The 15,766-nt window shown below is 59.6% G+C and overlaps 1 protein-coding gene across 4 annotated transcripts in view; it reads right to left on the reverse strand.

The window, feature by feature from the left end:
• Window positions 1-10,460: 10,460 nt before the first annotated feature.
• The window catches only part of OPA1 (OPA1 mitochondrial dynamin like GTPase), a 46,680-nt gene continuing 41,374 nt past the window's right edge, over window positions 10,461-15,766 (reverse strand). For all 4 annotated transcript variants that reach the window (XM_074297825.1, XM_074297827.1, XM_074297826.1 and 1 more), the window contains 2 exons: window positions 14,825-14,891; window positions 10,461-12,094 (listed from right to left, as the gene is read on the reverse strand). In XM_074297825.1, the coding sequence (XP_074153926.1) occupies window positions 14,827-14,891 (65 nt within the window). In that variant the 3' untranslated portion in view covers window positions 10,461-12,094; window positions 14,825-14,826. The remainder of the gene's footprint in view (window positions 12,095-14,824; window positions 14,892-15,766) is intronic.

A 15,766-nucleotide genomic window follows, 5' to 3' on the forward strand; every position in this document is an offset into this window, starting at 1 on the left:
CATATATTGGACTGCCTGCCATGGGGGGGGATGGGGAAGTTGGAACGCGAGGTTTTGCCAGGGTTAATGTTGAAGAATTCTCCGGGCACATGTTTTGAAAAATAAAAAGCTTTCATAAAAAAGGAAAAAAACACCTTGATCTGATCCATTTGCTTTTGCAAATGACCCTGAGCAGGAGAAGCCAGAGTCCAGGTGAGGGCCAGACAGCAGACAGAGCAGCGGCCGGGGACCCTGCCCAGCGGCCCGTCTCGCTGCCCTCCGGCCCTGGCTCGCCGGCCTCCGCGCGCAGGGACTTGGGTAAAACGCCCGGCACAAGGCTGGCGGGCCCTGAGCGCCAGAAAGGGCAGAGGTGTCCCCCAGGGAAGGATCTGCACTTGGGCCGGAACAGAGGTGTGGCGCACAAGAACCTCCTACACGTGAGGCCGTCAGGCGGGCCGGGAAACCAAGCACCCCTCACCCTGGCGAGGGCGCCAGCTGAACGGGCAAGTCTCCCATTGGGCGCCGGCTGCAGACCCTCCCCCGCCTCACTGGGACCGGGCACCAGCACATTCTGGGGTGTTTCTGGTGGGATATTTTAAAGGCCAATTCAGTCGTGGGGGTGCGGCCCCTGCCCTCCCTGGCTGGTTGGCCCCTTGCCCAGGCTCTCCCTCGTGGGTCACTGGGGAGCTGCTGTCCCCTCCTGCCTCAGCCTCCGGGCCCCTGACCGTCTCCAGCTGGAGAGGGGACCCTGGGAGACTCTGTGACCATCTGCCTGGTTATGGTAGGGCCGGCAGCGGCCAGGGGCCAGAAACCTGCTCCGGCCCCGCCTGCAAGGACTGAGGAGGGGGGGTCCCGGACAGGTGAAGGGAGTTCCCTGGGGGTCAGGCCCTGCTCCCCACTATGAATACATCTGGGACCGACTCCCCCCAACCCCCAACCCACCAGCGGAATGCTGCCCAGGAGGGACGGGGACTTGGCCGGTGGCCACAGGGGGCACGAGGCGGGGGAGCACCGAGGCGGGGGAGCACCGGGGCGGGGGAGCACCGAGGCGGGGGAGCACAGAGGCGAGGGAGCGCCGGGGCTGGGGAGCACAAGGCGGGGGAGCACCGGGGCGGGGGAGCACCGGGGAGGGGGAGCACAGAGGCGAGGGAGCACAGAGGCGAGGGAGCGCCGGGGCGGGGGAGCACCGAGGCGGGGGAGCACCGGGGCGGGGGAGCACCGAGGCGAGGGAGCACGAGGTGGGGGAGCACGAGACGGGGGAGCACCGGGGCAGGGGAGCACCGAGGCGGGGGAGCACCGAGGGGAGGGAGCACCGGGGTGGGGGAGCACCGGGGCACCCAAGGCGAGGGAGCACGAGGCGGGGGGAGCACCGAAGCAGGGGAGCACGAGGCGGAGGAGCACCGGGGCAGGGGAGCACCGAGGCGAGGGAGCACGAAGCGGGGGAGCGCCGGGGCGGGGGAGCACGAGGCGGGGGAGCACCGAAGCAGGGGAGCACGAGGCGGAGGAGCACGAGGCGGGGGAGCGCCGGGGCGGGGGAGCACCGGGACGGGGGGGGGGGGGGGGGGGGGGGGCGGCTTCTATTGGCCGAGTGAGCTGGCGGCCGATGGCGGCCTCCCTCTGTGTACAGAGGGCCCGGGGCAGGCCCCGCCAAGCTGCTCTCCATGGGACAAGGGGCGCGGGGGCCGCTCCCGAAGGCTCGGCTCCATATTTGCCGGGCTGAGCGCCCGGCCCCGCTGTTGACTTCACTTCATCAATTACGAGAGGAACGGGATGGCGCGGCCGGTGCTGCCGAGCGCTGGGCCCGGGCGGACCCCCGAGGGCCGGGGGGGGGGGCGGGGGCTTCCCGCCGCCCTCAGCACCGGCCACCTCCGGCCAAAGCGGCTGGGGAGGGCCCGCGCTCCCGGCCGGCGGGAGCTGTAAGGGACGGACGAGGGGCGGCCGCTCTCCCAATAGACTTCCCGAGGGGTCCGGGCCGGGGAGGGGCGCGCGGCCTGCACCGCCAGTCTGGGTCTGGCCGCCCTTTGGGTGTTTGGAAACAGATTTTGCTGGCACAACAACGAGATCAAGGGGCTTAGGGGCTTCAGAAGGCTGCTTCCGCTCCGCTCCCGGAGCCCAGTCCCTGGTCAGACCCGGGCGGCCCCGGCAGCGCCCGCGCGGGGAGCGGAGCCCCTCAGGCAGTGACCGCCCAGCCGAGGACCCCCATGAAGGGCACGCACCATGGCCTTGGGTTCTCCCCATCCCGCCGCAGCTTATTCTTACCCAGCGGCCGTCCTTGCTCCTCCCCCCCGGGCCCGGGGCCCCCAGCCTCCTCCCACAGACACTTCGGGGCCTCCGAGAGGGAGGAGGCGAGCCCGGCCCCTCCCCCGCCCCGGACAAATCCCCCCCGCGGCGGAGAAAAGGCCTTTCTTCGGCTTGTTGAGGGGGGTCTCCGATGCTAAGATACCGTTGTGTGTGTCAAGTAATGCCCCAGACTCCAGCCCGCTCCCCCCCCACGCCCCTCCCGCCCCGCTGCCTCCTGGGAATGAAAGGCCCCGCTCGGGACAGGCGGAGCGATCTTGGGGAGGGGAGGGGCCGGCGGGGAAGGCCCCAGCCCAGGGGGGGCTTGTTTGTCCTGGGGATGAGCGGGCGCCCTCAGGTGTCACCTGCTGAACTTGCAGCCATGAATAGTCCCCCAATCCTTTGGGAGCCAGCCCTTTTCAGGAGAAATCTGGACCCCACTCAAAGCTGGTGGGAGGTGGGGGGAGGGGCTGCCTTCTGGCTTCCCCCTCTTCCCTCCCCCCCCCCCCCGCCTCCGCACCCATGAATCTCGTCCTTGGGCTCGTTCCCAGTGTCCCCGTTGCTGCTCAGGACAGGCCGAGGGACCAGCATCCGTCCGGGACGGGGGCGCTGACCAGAGCCGGGCGCCGGGGGGTCTTGCTGCCGCCCGACGGCTGAGGGCCCGAAGGAAGCACGGAGAGGCCTTTGCAGACAAAGGCGGCCATCTTGCTCTGGCTCCTGCCTCCCCCCCGCCCTCTTTTCAGAAGTCCCCGGCCTTCCCGGCCCCCAGGCTTCGATGGCCTTGATCTTCAGACTCTCAGAGAGGGGAAAGGGCTTCAGAGAACACTGTCCAGCCCCCCACTTTACAGATGAGAAAAGTGAAATGGCCGGTGGAAAGTCCCAGGGGCAGGATCCGAACCCGCTCCTTGGACTCATGCCCCCCCCAGAACCCACGGCTGATCGGCCTCCTGCATCCCACCACAGGCCACCAGGGATGGCCCTGACCCTGATGCCCGCTCCCTGAGAGGGTCTTCCGGGATGGAGAGCCCAGAAGTCCCTTGTCCAGAGCCCCTCGGACCTCCTCACTGGGCCCTCCATGCTAGTTCAGGTCACCACCCGCCGGCTCCGGCCACACTCTCCCCCTTCCCCCCAGCTCTACCCCCAGAAAACCAGCCCCGCTCTACCCTCACTCCTCCTCCTGGCCCCGATGACCCAACCTTGCCAGGCATGGGAGCTGGCACTCCCATCTCACAGACCTCTGCTGCCCTCGAGGGGCGAGGAAGGACTCACTTGTGCCGGGTGGACGCGGCTCCTGGGCTGGCACTCGGGGGGACAGGGCTTGTACACACACACACAACCGTATATCCGGCCTCTCCCCTGGCCCAGCTCTCCTCGCTTCCTGTGGAGGGCACACCATCCTTCCGATCGCCCCCGCTTACCCCCTGGGCACCGGGGTCTTCACCTTCCCCTCTGCCAGCCCTGACGTGTCTCCCCCTCCCCCTTCTCCTTCCTCAGCCTCCACCCTACTCTCAGCTCACATTCCCTAAGCCGCCCCCCCCCCCCCCCCCCCCCGGCCCCCTGCCGCAGGCCTCTCAGGTAAAGCAGCCGGAAGGCTCAGTGAACCGAGGAGTGCCCTGGGGTCCAGGGCGAGTTCAAATCTGGCCTCAGACACTCATTGGCCGTGTGACCCTGGGCAGGTCATTTCACATCCTGCCTCCGATTCTTCATCCATAAAATGTGAACGATAAGAAAGCACCAAGCCCGGCTTGGCTAGAGCAGTGTCCGAAGGAGGAGCTGGAAAGATGGGCTTTAAATGGAAAAGCGAATGAGCATCGACAGAGCTCCTGCGCCGCCCCAGGCCCTGGGCTAGGCACTTACCGATCTGTTCTTGCCCCCCGTGGGCCACTCTGGACCCGCCCCCGAGCCACTGGGATTCCTACATAGAGACTACATGGACCAAAGAGCGGGCTCCTGACCCCCACCGTGTATGCCCTGTACTCCGCTTCCGGCACCTGCCCTGCTAACCCAGGACTCATGCCCCTGGGACCCCGACACCTGCCTGTGGGCTCTTACCCTCCTTGCCCCCCTTCTGCCACCCCTTCCCAGCCGCCTCCTTCCCCCTCCCCTTTGTCTGCCTCCTACCCCTGTAAGGGTTTTCCCCCAGTAGAATGCAAGCTCCTCAGCCAGGGCCTTTCTTTTGTTTATTTATGTCTACAGTGCTTACGGGGAACACGGCACATAGCCAGCACGGAAGCAACTTAGCCACCTGCCCATCCACCCACTCCCCCATCCCCCCATTCCCCCATCCACCCACTCCCCCATCCACCCACTCCCCATCCCCCCATTCCCCCATCCCCCCATTCCCCCATCCCCCCATTCCCCCATCCCCCATCCCCCATTCCCATCCCCCCATTCCCCCACCCACCCATTCCCCCATCCACCCATTGCCCCGCTTCCTGAGCCCATTCTGTGGCCGATCACGCTTGGGGACGGGGCGCCGAGGGTCCCATTTGAGTTGTGCAGCTTATAAAGTGAGTTCCCTTTCCAGCCCAGGAAAATCGCACCTCTCAGCAGAAGGGCCCGTGTGGAGCGGAGGGGGGCCTGAACCTGGGTTTGGAACTCCTGGTCCGGGCGCTGACAGCCATCAGCTCGTTGAGAAGCTCTGGCTCAGTCAGCCTTCCCAGCCTCTTCATGTGGCCCCATCCCAGCCCCTGGGGACTGTGGAGAGCCAGGGACCCCCTCCCCCTCTCACTCTGGGGGTGGGAATGGCAGGGGTGAAGGAGGGGTGCTGGGATCTTGGGGATTTTGCAGAAACGCCCGGCAGGAATCAGCTCTTGGTGGACCAGAAAATGATCACGTAATTTCTTTCTTTTCTTTCTTTCTTTCTTTCTTTCTTTCTTTCTTTCTTTCTTTCTTTCTTTCTTTCTTTCTTTCTTTCTTTCTTTCTTTCTTTCTTTCTTTCTTTCTTTCTTTCTTTCTTTCTTTCTTTCTTTCTCTTTTCTTCTCTCTCTCTCTCTCTCTCTCTCTCTCTCTCTCTCTCTCTCTCTCTCTCTCTCTCTCTCTCTCTCTCTCTCTCTCTCTCTCTCTCTCTCTCTCTCTCTCTCTCTCTCTCTCTCTCTCTCTCTCTCTCTCTCTCTGTCTCTATCTCTGTCTCTCCCTCCCTCTCCCTCCCTCCTCCTTCCCTCCCTCTCCCCCCCCCTCTCCCTGAGGCTGGGGTTAAGTGACTTGCCCAGGGTCGCACAGCCGGGAGGTGTTCCGTGTCTGAGGCCAGGCCCCCTGACTTCAGGACGGCGCTCTGCCCCCGGCCCCACCCAGCTTCCCCCATCACTTATTTTCAGGGCGTCACTCCCCATGAGAAAGTCCCGCCGGCTGCCGCAGGGGCCTGACTCTCCTTGTAGCTTTTTCTTTTTCAGGCGGTGATGGGCCAGGCTTGCTCGGCCAGACTCCAGGCCGGGCGCATCCTCGGCCCGGTCCGTGCGGGGTCACCACCCCCGGTTCGGGCTGGGCCGGTCGGAGGCTGACGGGTGTGAGGGGAAAGAGGGACATGTAGTCCTGGAATACGGCCTTCCTCCGAGGAGCTTCTGCGCCTCGAGGGGCTGCGGGGCTGCGGGGCTGTGGGGCTGCGGAGCTGCGGGGCTGCGGGGCTGCGGGGCTGCGGGGCTGCGGGGCTGCGGGGCTGCGAGGGGCTGCGAGGGGCTGCGGGGCTGCGGGGCTGCGAGGGGCTGCGGGGGCTGCGAGGGGCTGCGGGGCTGCGGGGCTGCGGGGCTGCGAGGGGCTGCGAGGGGCTGCGGGGCTGCGAGGGGCTGCGGGGCTGCGAGGGGCTGCGGGGGCTGCGGGGCTGCGGGGCTGCGAGGGGCTGCGAGGGGCTGCGGGGGCTGCGGGGGCTGCGGGGCTGCGGGCTGCGGGGCTGCGGGGCTGCGGGGCTGCGAGGGGCTGCGAGGGGCTGCGGGGCTGCGGGGCTGCGGGGCTGCGAGGGGCTGCGGGGCTGCGGGGCTGCGAGGGGCTGCGGGGGGCTGCGGGGCTGCGAGGGGCTGCGGGGCTGCGGGGCTGCGAGGCTGCGGGGCTGCGGGGCTGCGAGGGGCTGCGGGGCTGCGGGGCTGCGGGGCTGCGAGGGGCTGCGGGGCTGCGGGGCTGCGGGGGCTGCGGGGCTGCGGGGCTGCGGGGCTGCGAGGGGCTGCGGGGCTGCGGGGCTGCGGGGCTGCGGGGCTGCGGGGCTGCGAGGGGCTGCGAGGGGCTGCGGGGCTGCGGGGGCTGCGAGGGGCTGCGGGGCTGCGGGGCTGCGAGGGGCTGCGGGGCTGCGGGGCTGCGGGGCTGCGGGGCTGCGGGGCTGCGAGGGGCTGCGGGGGCTGCGGGGCTGCGGGGCTGCGAGGGGCTGCGGGGCTGCGGGGCTGCGGGGCTGCGGGGCTGCGAGGGGCTGCGGGGCTGCGGGGCTGCGGGGCTGCGGGGCTGCGAGGGGCTGCGGGGCTGCGGGGCTGCGGGGCTGCGGGGCTGCGAGGGGCTGTGGGGCTGCGGGGCTGCGGGGGCTGCGGGGCTGCGAGGGGCTGCGGGGCTGCGGGGCTGCGGCCCCCGCGGGTGTGTCGGGATCCCGGGCGGGGGCCAGCGGAGGCCCCCAGCTCGCGAGGGTCTCCGGCTTCCCTGCGCCCATTTTGGGGGCGGCACCGCCGAGGCCGGCGCGACAGCGGCCCCAGGGTACTTTCCGCTCGGCCGCCCCCGGACAAAGTCTCCATGAACTCCGCAACCTGCAGGAAAGTGACGGGAAACAAAGGCGGCCGAGTCCTCCTGCCCCCGACAAGGCTGGGCACAAATGGAACCGGGTGAGGTCAGAGCCGACCGTGCCCTGCATTCATTTACCTACCTCAGCGCCCGCTCAGCGGCCGCCCCGCCTGCTTTGGGCCGCCGCGATCTGAGCAGCCGAGGCGGGGCGCTCCCCCCAGCGCCCCTTTGCAGATGCTAAGGGCAGTGTAGCGTCCTGTGGGCGGAGGCGAACCAGGGCCGATCTTCCCGGAACCAGACCGGGCGGAGGAGGCTCCGGGCCGCACCTCAAAAGCCGGCGGGCGTTCTGTGCGTGGCGGGAGAGCGGCACCTTTGGGGACCGCGGGAGGGAAACGCTCACGGGGCTGGTGCGCTGCAAAACGGGGGGATCGTGACGGGCGCTCCCGCTTGCCTGGCGCTGCCGTAAAAGTGGGGGGGGGGAAGACCCAAACCAAATAAAGAAGTTACCAGAGAGAGGAGAGGAGAGGAGAGGAGAGGAGAGGAGAGGAGAGGAGAGGAGAGGAGAGGAGAGGAGAGTCCGTGGGCCCAAGGAGTTCACAGTTCCCTGGGGGAGACCCACAGAGCACCACGTGATAGGGGAGAGGGTCTCCCAGGGATGAGCAGGACTGAAACCCCGGGGATCGGCTGCTGGGTTGGAACCAGAACCTGGTACCTCCGCCCTCCAGAACTGCTGCTTGGGAATCTTTGGGCATCCCAGAGTGGCAGATTCCCTGTCGGGTCCCTGGTCTGGGGCAGCCCGGACAGGACGTGGCTGACCCGCGGTCATCCACCCGCTGCTAAAGGCTCCTAGTGAGCGGGAGGACGCTGCCCCTGGAGCCCCTGGGAGCTTTTCCCCGGGAAATGGCTAGCTTTGCCCTCTGGAGCCCGGCCTCCCCCTGCTGGGCAGCAGCTCTTGTCTTCTCTAGCTTCAAGGCCTTCTGCCTTCCCCGCCCTGGCACAAACCGGAGCCGGCACCATCTTGGTGTAGGAGAAACAGCCAAGCCGGGAGGCTGGACCGGACAGGGCCCCTTACTGGGCTGGGAGGGGAGAGCTTTAGCCGTCACCCCGGAGGCCGGGAACTTCCGGGGCTGGGCACAGGAGGGCAATGGCTTTAGTGACAACACGGACGGTGAACTGGAGGGGGGGAGAGGGAGAAGACCATTCAGGAGGGCACAGCTGTAATCCAGGGAGAGGTTAGGGCCGACCACCTAGATCTGGAAGGCAAGGGTAACACCAAAAGAGGGTGTCAAAGCTGCCACAAGTTTGGCAGTGGGTTGGGTCAGGAGGTTCTGGGTTCAAATTCCTCCTCCAACACGACCTGGGTAATCCCGAGCAGCTTCGCCTAACCTTCCTCTGACTCAATCTCCTCATTTGCAAAATGAAGGTGGGGACTCGAGGGTCTCTTAAGCGCCTTTGAGCTCTCAGCTGTTCAGGGGACTCTGTGACCCACTGAATGTCTTCATGGCAAAGATGCTGGAAGGGTTTACTATTTCCTTCCTCAGCTCATTTTACAGATAAGCAAACTGAGGCAGAGCCAAGTCACTGGCTCAGGGCCGCCCAGCTGTTGTACTGAGGCTGGACTTGAACCTTCTCCAGTTTGCCTACAGGCCTTGTGAGACCTAATTAAAGCCACAGCTCCCTTTTCTTCTTTGTGGAGGCCCAAAGATTTACTCCCCCCCCCCCCCAATTAATCCACTCAGCAGACTACTCCTCAACAAGTTGGGTCACAAAGTCTGGGGATTTGGGGTGCCACTTTCTGTATCCTCACTCTAGGGAACCAGATAGGAGGGAATTCTTTTCCATCTGCACCCTAGCTCCCAACACAAATGTCTGCCCCTGATGGGTTCTTTTCTAGCCTTTCGGATCAACGACGCCGGCAGTTGTGGCCCGTAGCTCCTTACCTCACTCCTCCCCACCTAAGGCAGCTTTCCACCAACTTTTCTAGCTCAAGAACTGTCCCGGAGGGAGCAGGAGCAGGAACAAGGGCACCAGGCTCCCTTACACAAACTTCCCAATCATTCCTTCCCTTGACCACTCCCCCCCGCCACCCCAGGTTAATAGGGGAAAAAATGGGACTTTTCTTCAAGAGAGCAATGAAACGTCTTCTTTTATTAAATAGTGTAACTTTAAGCCAGAAACAAAATGTACAGACAGATGATTCCCTCAGCATTACAGTGTGAGGTCAGCCTGGGGACTGACCCCGATGATCCCAGGCCATCATCCCAGCAGCCCCAGCTCAAAGCTTGACATCCCGAAGGTCCGCAATATGTCCTGGAGCTCTCTCTGGACAGGGGCCCGGTATGGTGTCCGAATCAATAGTGACCAAAGGTCAATATTCTCAACCCAAAGGCTTAGGATTCCACTTTAGATTTGTATAGGAAGATTTTCTTGACCCCCACCCCAAGCCCACACCCCCTGTGCTCCCCCCACCCCAGCACTCTCCCCCCAGAAGTTGTCTCGTGTGCCACTTGGGAATAAATGTCTGTCTCCGTCTCTTCCGGCGGAGTGCAAGCGCCTCGAAGTGTCCCCGGGGTCGGACACGGTCTCGGTAAAAAAGACTGCCCCGAGTCTCAGATTGGTCGCCAGTCTTCCTTTTCTCGACTTGCCTCGGCTCTGCTTCTGGCCCTTCTCCAGAGGTGGAGCCCTGGTGGTCTCAGCGTCGGGCCTTTGCCGCGGCCCCGGAGCCCCGGCCCTCCCACACGCTTGCTCGAGCCTGCCACTTGGCTGCGTGGGGCCAGGCTGTGAGGCCGCCTGGGTGGACCGAGCACCGAGAGCCCTCGTCCTTGGGCCAGCCAGGCCACCAATGCCTTCATAACAGGCCACTCAAAGATCTGACATTTGCCAAAACAAGCACGTGCAGTCTGAATTTGTGACCCTTCTTCTCCATGGCAGACAGCGGCCTGGGCGGATCAAAGATGCCCGGCCACTGGGGATGGAATCCGACTCAGCCTCCCAAATACTGTTTCCCATCCCAGAGAACACTGCTTCGATTTAAAACCAGTGCGCGGAAAAGGTGGCTCCTCCAGCCTCAACTTCAAGGTCCGACTCCTAAAGTACAAGTCCCAAGGGCTCCACGCCTCGAGGAGCGAAGTGGCGGATTTTAAGCGCTCCATCATCGCTCCTACGTTGCACTCCTCGGCTGGGTGGGTGTCGCCAGGACAAAGCAGAAGGCGGCTCCCGAGGCCTGGGGCCTCCCACCAGGCACAGTTTATTCCACAGGAAGGATCTCATTTCCTCCAGAGTCTGGCTGGAGGATTCTGATTTTTAAAACCAACATTTAGCCCAAGGGAGCTTTCAGAGGCTCGGCTTAGTTCCCAGGCCTTCTTCAGCTTCACTCTCCACTCTGTCGTATGAAATCTTTGCTCTTCAGATACTTTAGCTATTCCAATGTGTTCGGATCCTCGACATTGGACCTAGATTGATGGAAGCATCAGAGATGCCGATTCTTTAGGCCAGAGACACAACACACCGGCTTCAGGGGTTCCAAAGGCATTTTATTTTTTCCTTCAATTACATCTGCATTCAATAAATACCTAAATTTCCACCCCCCACCTCCCTCAAAAAAAAAAAAAAATCACGCTTAGCATGAGATCAGTTATAAAGGAACATCTTAATGTGCAAATGAACCGGTGTTGTTTGTGTGGAAAGCCTTTCAGCTTACTCACGCACCGGGTGAGAGGCTGAGGTAATCGGAGAAGGGCGAGACGGGAACACTGAACCCTGCGGGCATTTCTCCTTAACACGCTTCTCCACAAGTGACCCAGGCAGACGCCACCAGGAGGGCCCCCAAATCCACTTAATGACAAGGAATCTTTCCTTCCAGAGGGTCGGGGGTGGGAGCCTTTCCTCCTCCTGACCCAGAGAAGGTCTGACCTTGCTTTACAGTCCTGACCTCTCTGAAGACTGAAACTTTCAGGAATACGAGTCCCTCCATACCAACACAAAGAGAAAACACATTTGAGGTGGTTGCTTTACCAGAATCCAAAAATGTAACAAACTTAAAATGTGCCATGATGCTACGAGCCTGGGGAGGAAGCCCCTTCAGCTTCCTTGTCAGGCGCCAAGTCTCGAGAAATGATACAGGCAGGAATGCTTGGAATACTGAAGAGAAATTCCTAGGCTAGTGATAAAAACTTGAATTTTGGACAAAGGAACCCTAAGTGGACAGGAGGAAGCAGATTGTCGTGAGGTGGGAGTTTTTATTAGAAGCCGGAAAAAGAAGCTGAATGCCAAGGAAAGTGACACGTCACAGGGAAAAGCCCCTGTGGCTCCAAAGGGAGCGGTCCCGCGTCAGTGGGACACGTCAGGCCCACCAGCGTGGGTGACGGAGGCTGGGTCCTTGGTTCCTGTCACTGACTGCCCCCAAACTGTGCTTTGAAATGATCGCTGCACATGCTTGAGGGCATGCACATGTGTATATGACTGGGGAGAGGCTCATACTAGCAATCAAGGGCTCTCGTGCACCTCTTAAAAGAAAAAATCCCTTGGTTGCAGATGATCTCGAGTGCCAGTGGATTGCTCGGGACTATTTCCTTCACTCTCTTTGGACACAAAGAAGCCTAGTAAACACTGAGTCCAAGGCCCAGGCTGGAGACGCCATGATTACGGCTAACATGATCACAACCCCAAACTTCGAGGACATAGGAATTGTTCAGCTCCCAGTTTCCTGCCAAAGACTGTTCCCTCTCACATGGCAAGCTTAAAGTGAATGGGGACAATCCGCTGATCCTCTGACAGGACATCACAAATCCAAACGATGACTTTTTGGGGATAGGATTACTTTATATACAAATGACAGTGTTGCTCCAGGTTTTTATTCAAACACTCAGCAATACTTTCTGGAAAAGCGATGGTGACCATGTAAAACCAGTCCCTATATCACAAGAACCTGTGCCCTGGGCAATCGGACTCCAAACAGAGGGTGATGATGTAGCCACACCAGCAGAGACAGGGGGTGTTGTAACTACAGAGGCTCCACCAAGAATAAATTATTTGTTTTCTGGACAAGGCATGTTTCCACGTGTGGACTCTCCGAAGAGAAAGGCCAAGAAGCATTTTTCTTTGTTCACTGTATTCAGAGGCAGCTGTTGCTGGGAGGGATTCTATTCTGTTAGAGGAAGAACACTGGAAATTAGGAGCATCCTTGGAAACAATCAGCTGTATTAGAAAAAAAGCAAGAGGGAATGCCCCAAGGTGCTACTCTCAGCCCGCTTCCCACAGGCCAGTCTACCACCCACTGCCATTGGAGAACAAAGCTCTGCTACCAACAGGAGGCCCCAAATCCCAGCTTCCGGCCCAGCACGCTGCCATTGCCTTCTTCCTCCAGCTCTGATCTTTGACAAACTATTAAACAACTACTAAAAACACACAAATTAGGGTCAGGCCCCAAATCATGCCATGACCTCGAGAGCTACTGCTTGGGGATCCTTGCACTGGCCAGTGTCGCTGTGGTGGCTGCTCACCTGGCCGCTGCCCTGCTCATCCCCAGCACAAAATGTAAGTTAAAAAGATGTCCAAACCCCGCAACAATTCACTTTTCTCTTAGGATGTGAAAACAAGGATGCTCCAGCAAGAAAAGACGGCCTCCAGGTCACCGACAGGTGACAATGGGACTCAGCTAAGGCGGGCGCTCCCTTCTGCAGATCGAGGCTGAAGAGCCCGAGTGATGAGTGCAAGTCTCCAGGCGTCCAATTTCTCATTTCTTGAGGACACCCCATTTGGACCCCCAGTCTCTGGCTACTTTGCATGAGTCCCCGTTTGTTCAGTGGTCAGCATCTTCCTTTCCCTTTCTCCCCTGGAGAGCAGAACTTTAAAGTTCCTTGAGCAGCAAAAGCTCCCCTGACCGCCTTCCTATGCTCTGTGCCTTTTGGAGACTGCTGGGATGGACCTGAGGCCAGTGGGTGCAGGAGACTGGCTATAGCCGGGACCAAGAAACCCTTGGGCGGCATCGCCTTGGGCTTCCACCTTTGCGGCAATGTGACTGTGTTTGAATTTCACAGCTTACTTCAAGGGTCAGATCTGGAGGCAGAAGACAATGGGGCAATTCCAGAGGGAGATGGGCTGGCCCATCAGCAACGCCTCTTCTTTTATGACTGTGAGTTAGAGGGAAGACCTGTGTGTATGTGTGTACACACACACATACACACAGATACTGTGAGAATAAGATGAAAAGTGGCTGGCATTTAGCTCTGGAAAGGACGCTTGTTTTTATGTGCTTCCTTCTCCGAGAACGCACTTTGCGGTCTGTGGAGTGTCTGGGCTCATTTACCCAATGCCAGGACCAAAGTGGGGGGGGGTCAAGCAGGGGCTTCTCTCTGTTGGCAGCTGTCTGGGGAGGGCCACTGATTCTGTCTCAGAATCATACTATTAGATATATTAAAATACATAGTTACAAACACACACATACACATGCCCACCCGCCCGCACACAAGCCCTAGGTTAAGCTGGATGACGATTCCTGAGCTATCCACGATCTCCTTCCCTTGTAATTCTGTGGGCTCGGAGGCAGCCTTTTGGGAAGACATTGCTTTGCAAAGTAATCCTATTGGCAAAGACGCCGACCAAGAGCCAAGAAAAGAAGCTGACTGGAAGCCGGCCCACCCCACAGTTCCTCTTCTCCCAAGCGCTTTGGTGAGAACACGAAGATTTCCTGACCATGATTCCCTCGCAGAGACAATTAACAGTTGATTCTGGTATCAAGTGAAATTCTCAACCATTCCATTAGAAAAACAGCTACAAAAAACAGCCCAAACAAATCCAGCTCAGCAGAAAACAAGGCCGGGAGTCTGCGCACTGCAGTCTGTCCTACAGCCTCTAAGATGAGACAACAGGGAGGAGACGCCAGGACCCGCAGGCCAAGTGGGTCTGAGGGAGGGAGGGCCGAGCAAGGTCACCGGCCTCGGGTCCAGCGGCAGTCACGGATCAGGACGCGGCAGGAGACCTCAGGTCCCTCTCTGGCCTCAGTCTGACTGAGGCAACACCATTCAGTGCTTAAGGCTGGGTAAGAAATGAGGCACAGGAGGGCCCCCTTATCTCATCAAAAAGAAAAATCACTCTGGGAGGGGAAGACAATCAGGGTTTCTGGCCAAAACAGAAGCAAATGCGACTAACTCTGGGCCAAGCGGGGCCCCCAAACGACAAAGTGGGCCTCGGGTTGGGACTTCTCGTTGGCCAATCAAAAGAGAGGCAGGGATCGGAGTTCAAGGCATGGTCCCTAAGAAAGGGATCTAGGAAGGGAAGGAGGAAGGAGCCAAATGGATCAGGCTGGTTAGGTCCTTAGTGGGGCAGCTCCTACTGCTCATAGGTTGCTGAAGTGTATGTGTGTGTGGGGGTCAATCCATTTTGCTGAACTACTTTCTTTCTCTTTTATTTGGGGATAGAGATAGTGGTTCCTTATGGGGAGGGAGGGAGCAGCGCAAACAACTTCAAAACAAAAGCTATCAATCAAACTGGACTTTAACAACAGGGTAAAAGGCTCCAGGGCCATCTTCATTCCCGCATGGCCCCGGGGAAGCTCACACAACCAGCTCCATGAGCTGTGGTCCCTGTATTTGCAGTCTTCACCCCTTAATTCCCGTCAACCTCGAAGCTCTGAGGGACTTCACATCTGGAGGAGCATGCTCAGTTCAGCTGCAGGCCATCGGGTCCCTCAAAGCCATCTTACAGGTTTGGGAATTTCGATTCCAATTCAAAGGCTCTCATTCTTAGCATCACGAGCCATCCTGCCTGCCACAGAGCTGAAAGGCAGCTGCTAGGAGGACGGAGGACAGAGCACTATTCCAGCACGTTTCCAGCCAGTGGAAGGGTAGCAACAGCTCAGATAAACTCTTTTACTCACATTTATTTCTCTTGATGGAGAGCTTCAATGAAAGCATCCAGTTTTTCTTGAATTTCTCTAACTTTTTCTAGAAAGACAAAAAAAAGAAAGAAATATCTTATTTAATTTGCATTTTTTGCCCTGCAGATCACAATAAAATTTAATAGTTCTTCATTGCCTCTTTATAGTCCCAGGGTCTAGAGCCCAAAGGGATCCCTCATTTCCTATGCCCACAGAGGTCAGGTTGCTTGGTTCAGAAGCAAAGGTACCACAGGCCTGGCTCTGACTCAAATTCAGGAGGCCCAGCCTGGCCCATCTGACTTCCTAGTTTATCTCTCTATTTACAGAGGCAAGTTTTATGTTCTACTTACACTCCACTCGCTGTGCCCCCTACCTGCTCAGACAAGTAGTTTTTTAAATAAATAAAAAACAGGATGTTACCCCACTAAGCCACGATTCCTGGCTTTTAGTCCATGACAGTTCTGACATAAATGGTCCGAAATCTGTCCCTGGGCTGTGTTCTTTGCCAATGGATGTTTTGCTTTAGATTTTTTTTTCTCGAGTTTTAGAGGCAGTTACTTCTTTTAAGAAATGGCGTACACGGTGGCAAAATTGTCATCCTTGACTGGAAAGGTTTTCAGACTGCTTTTTCTGTTCAGAAAAAAACATATCCTTTATAAATTCTAACTTCAACTTTTTTTGATTGGCCTACAAACCACTGTTGAAAAAAGAATTCTCTTTTGTGAAAGACAAATAGTTCATCAGCTATGAAAGCCATGCCTGGAGGCACGGCACGTGGTTATGCCCTGTCTCCGGTCTCGGCTCAAGCCTCTGAAGAGGAAGGAAAAGTCGTCCGGGTGCTTTGGGGATCCTGCCGGGTGCCAGCACCTTTTAGGGCTGAGCGGAGATGATGGACGTGCCCAGGCCCCGGGGCGGTGCTTTTCTTGGAGGCTCCAGCGAGGG

Source organism: Sminthopsis crassicaudata, chromosome 3 (genome assembly GCF_048593235.1).
Source record: "Sminthopsis crassicaudata isolate SCR6 chromosome 3, ASM4859323v1, whole genome shotgun sequence".
Classification (NCBI taxonomy): Eukaryota; Metazoa; Chordata; class Mammalia; order Dasyuromorphia; family Dasyuridae; genus Sminthopsis; species Sminthopsis crassicaudata.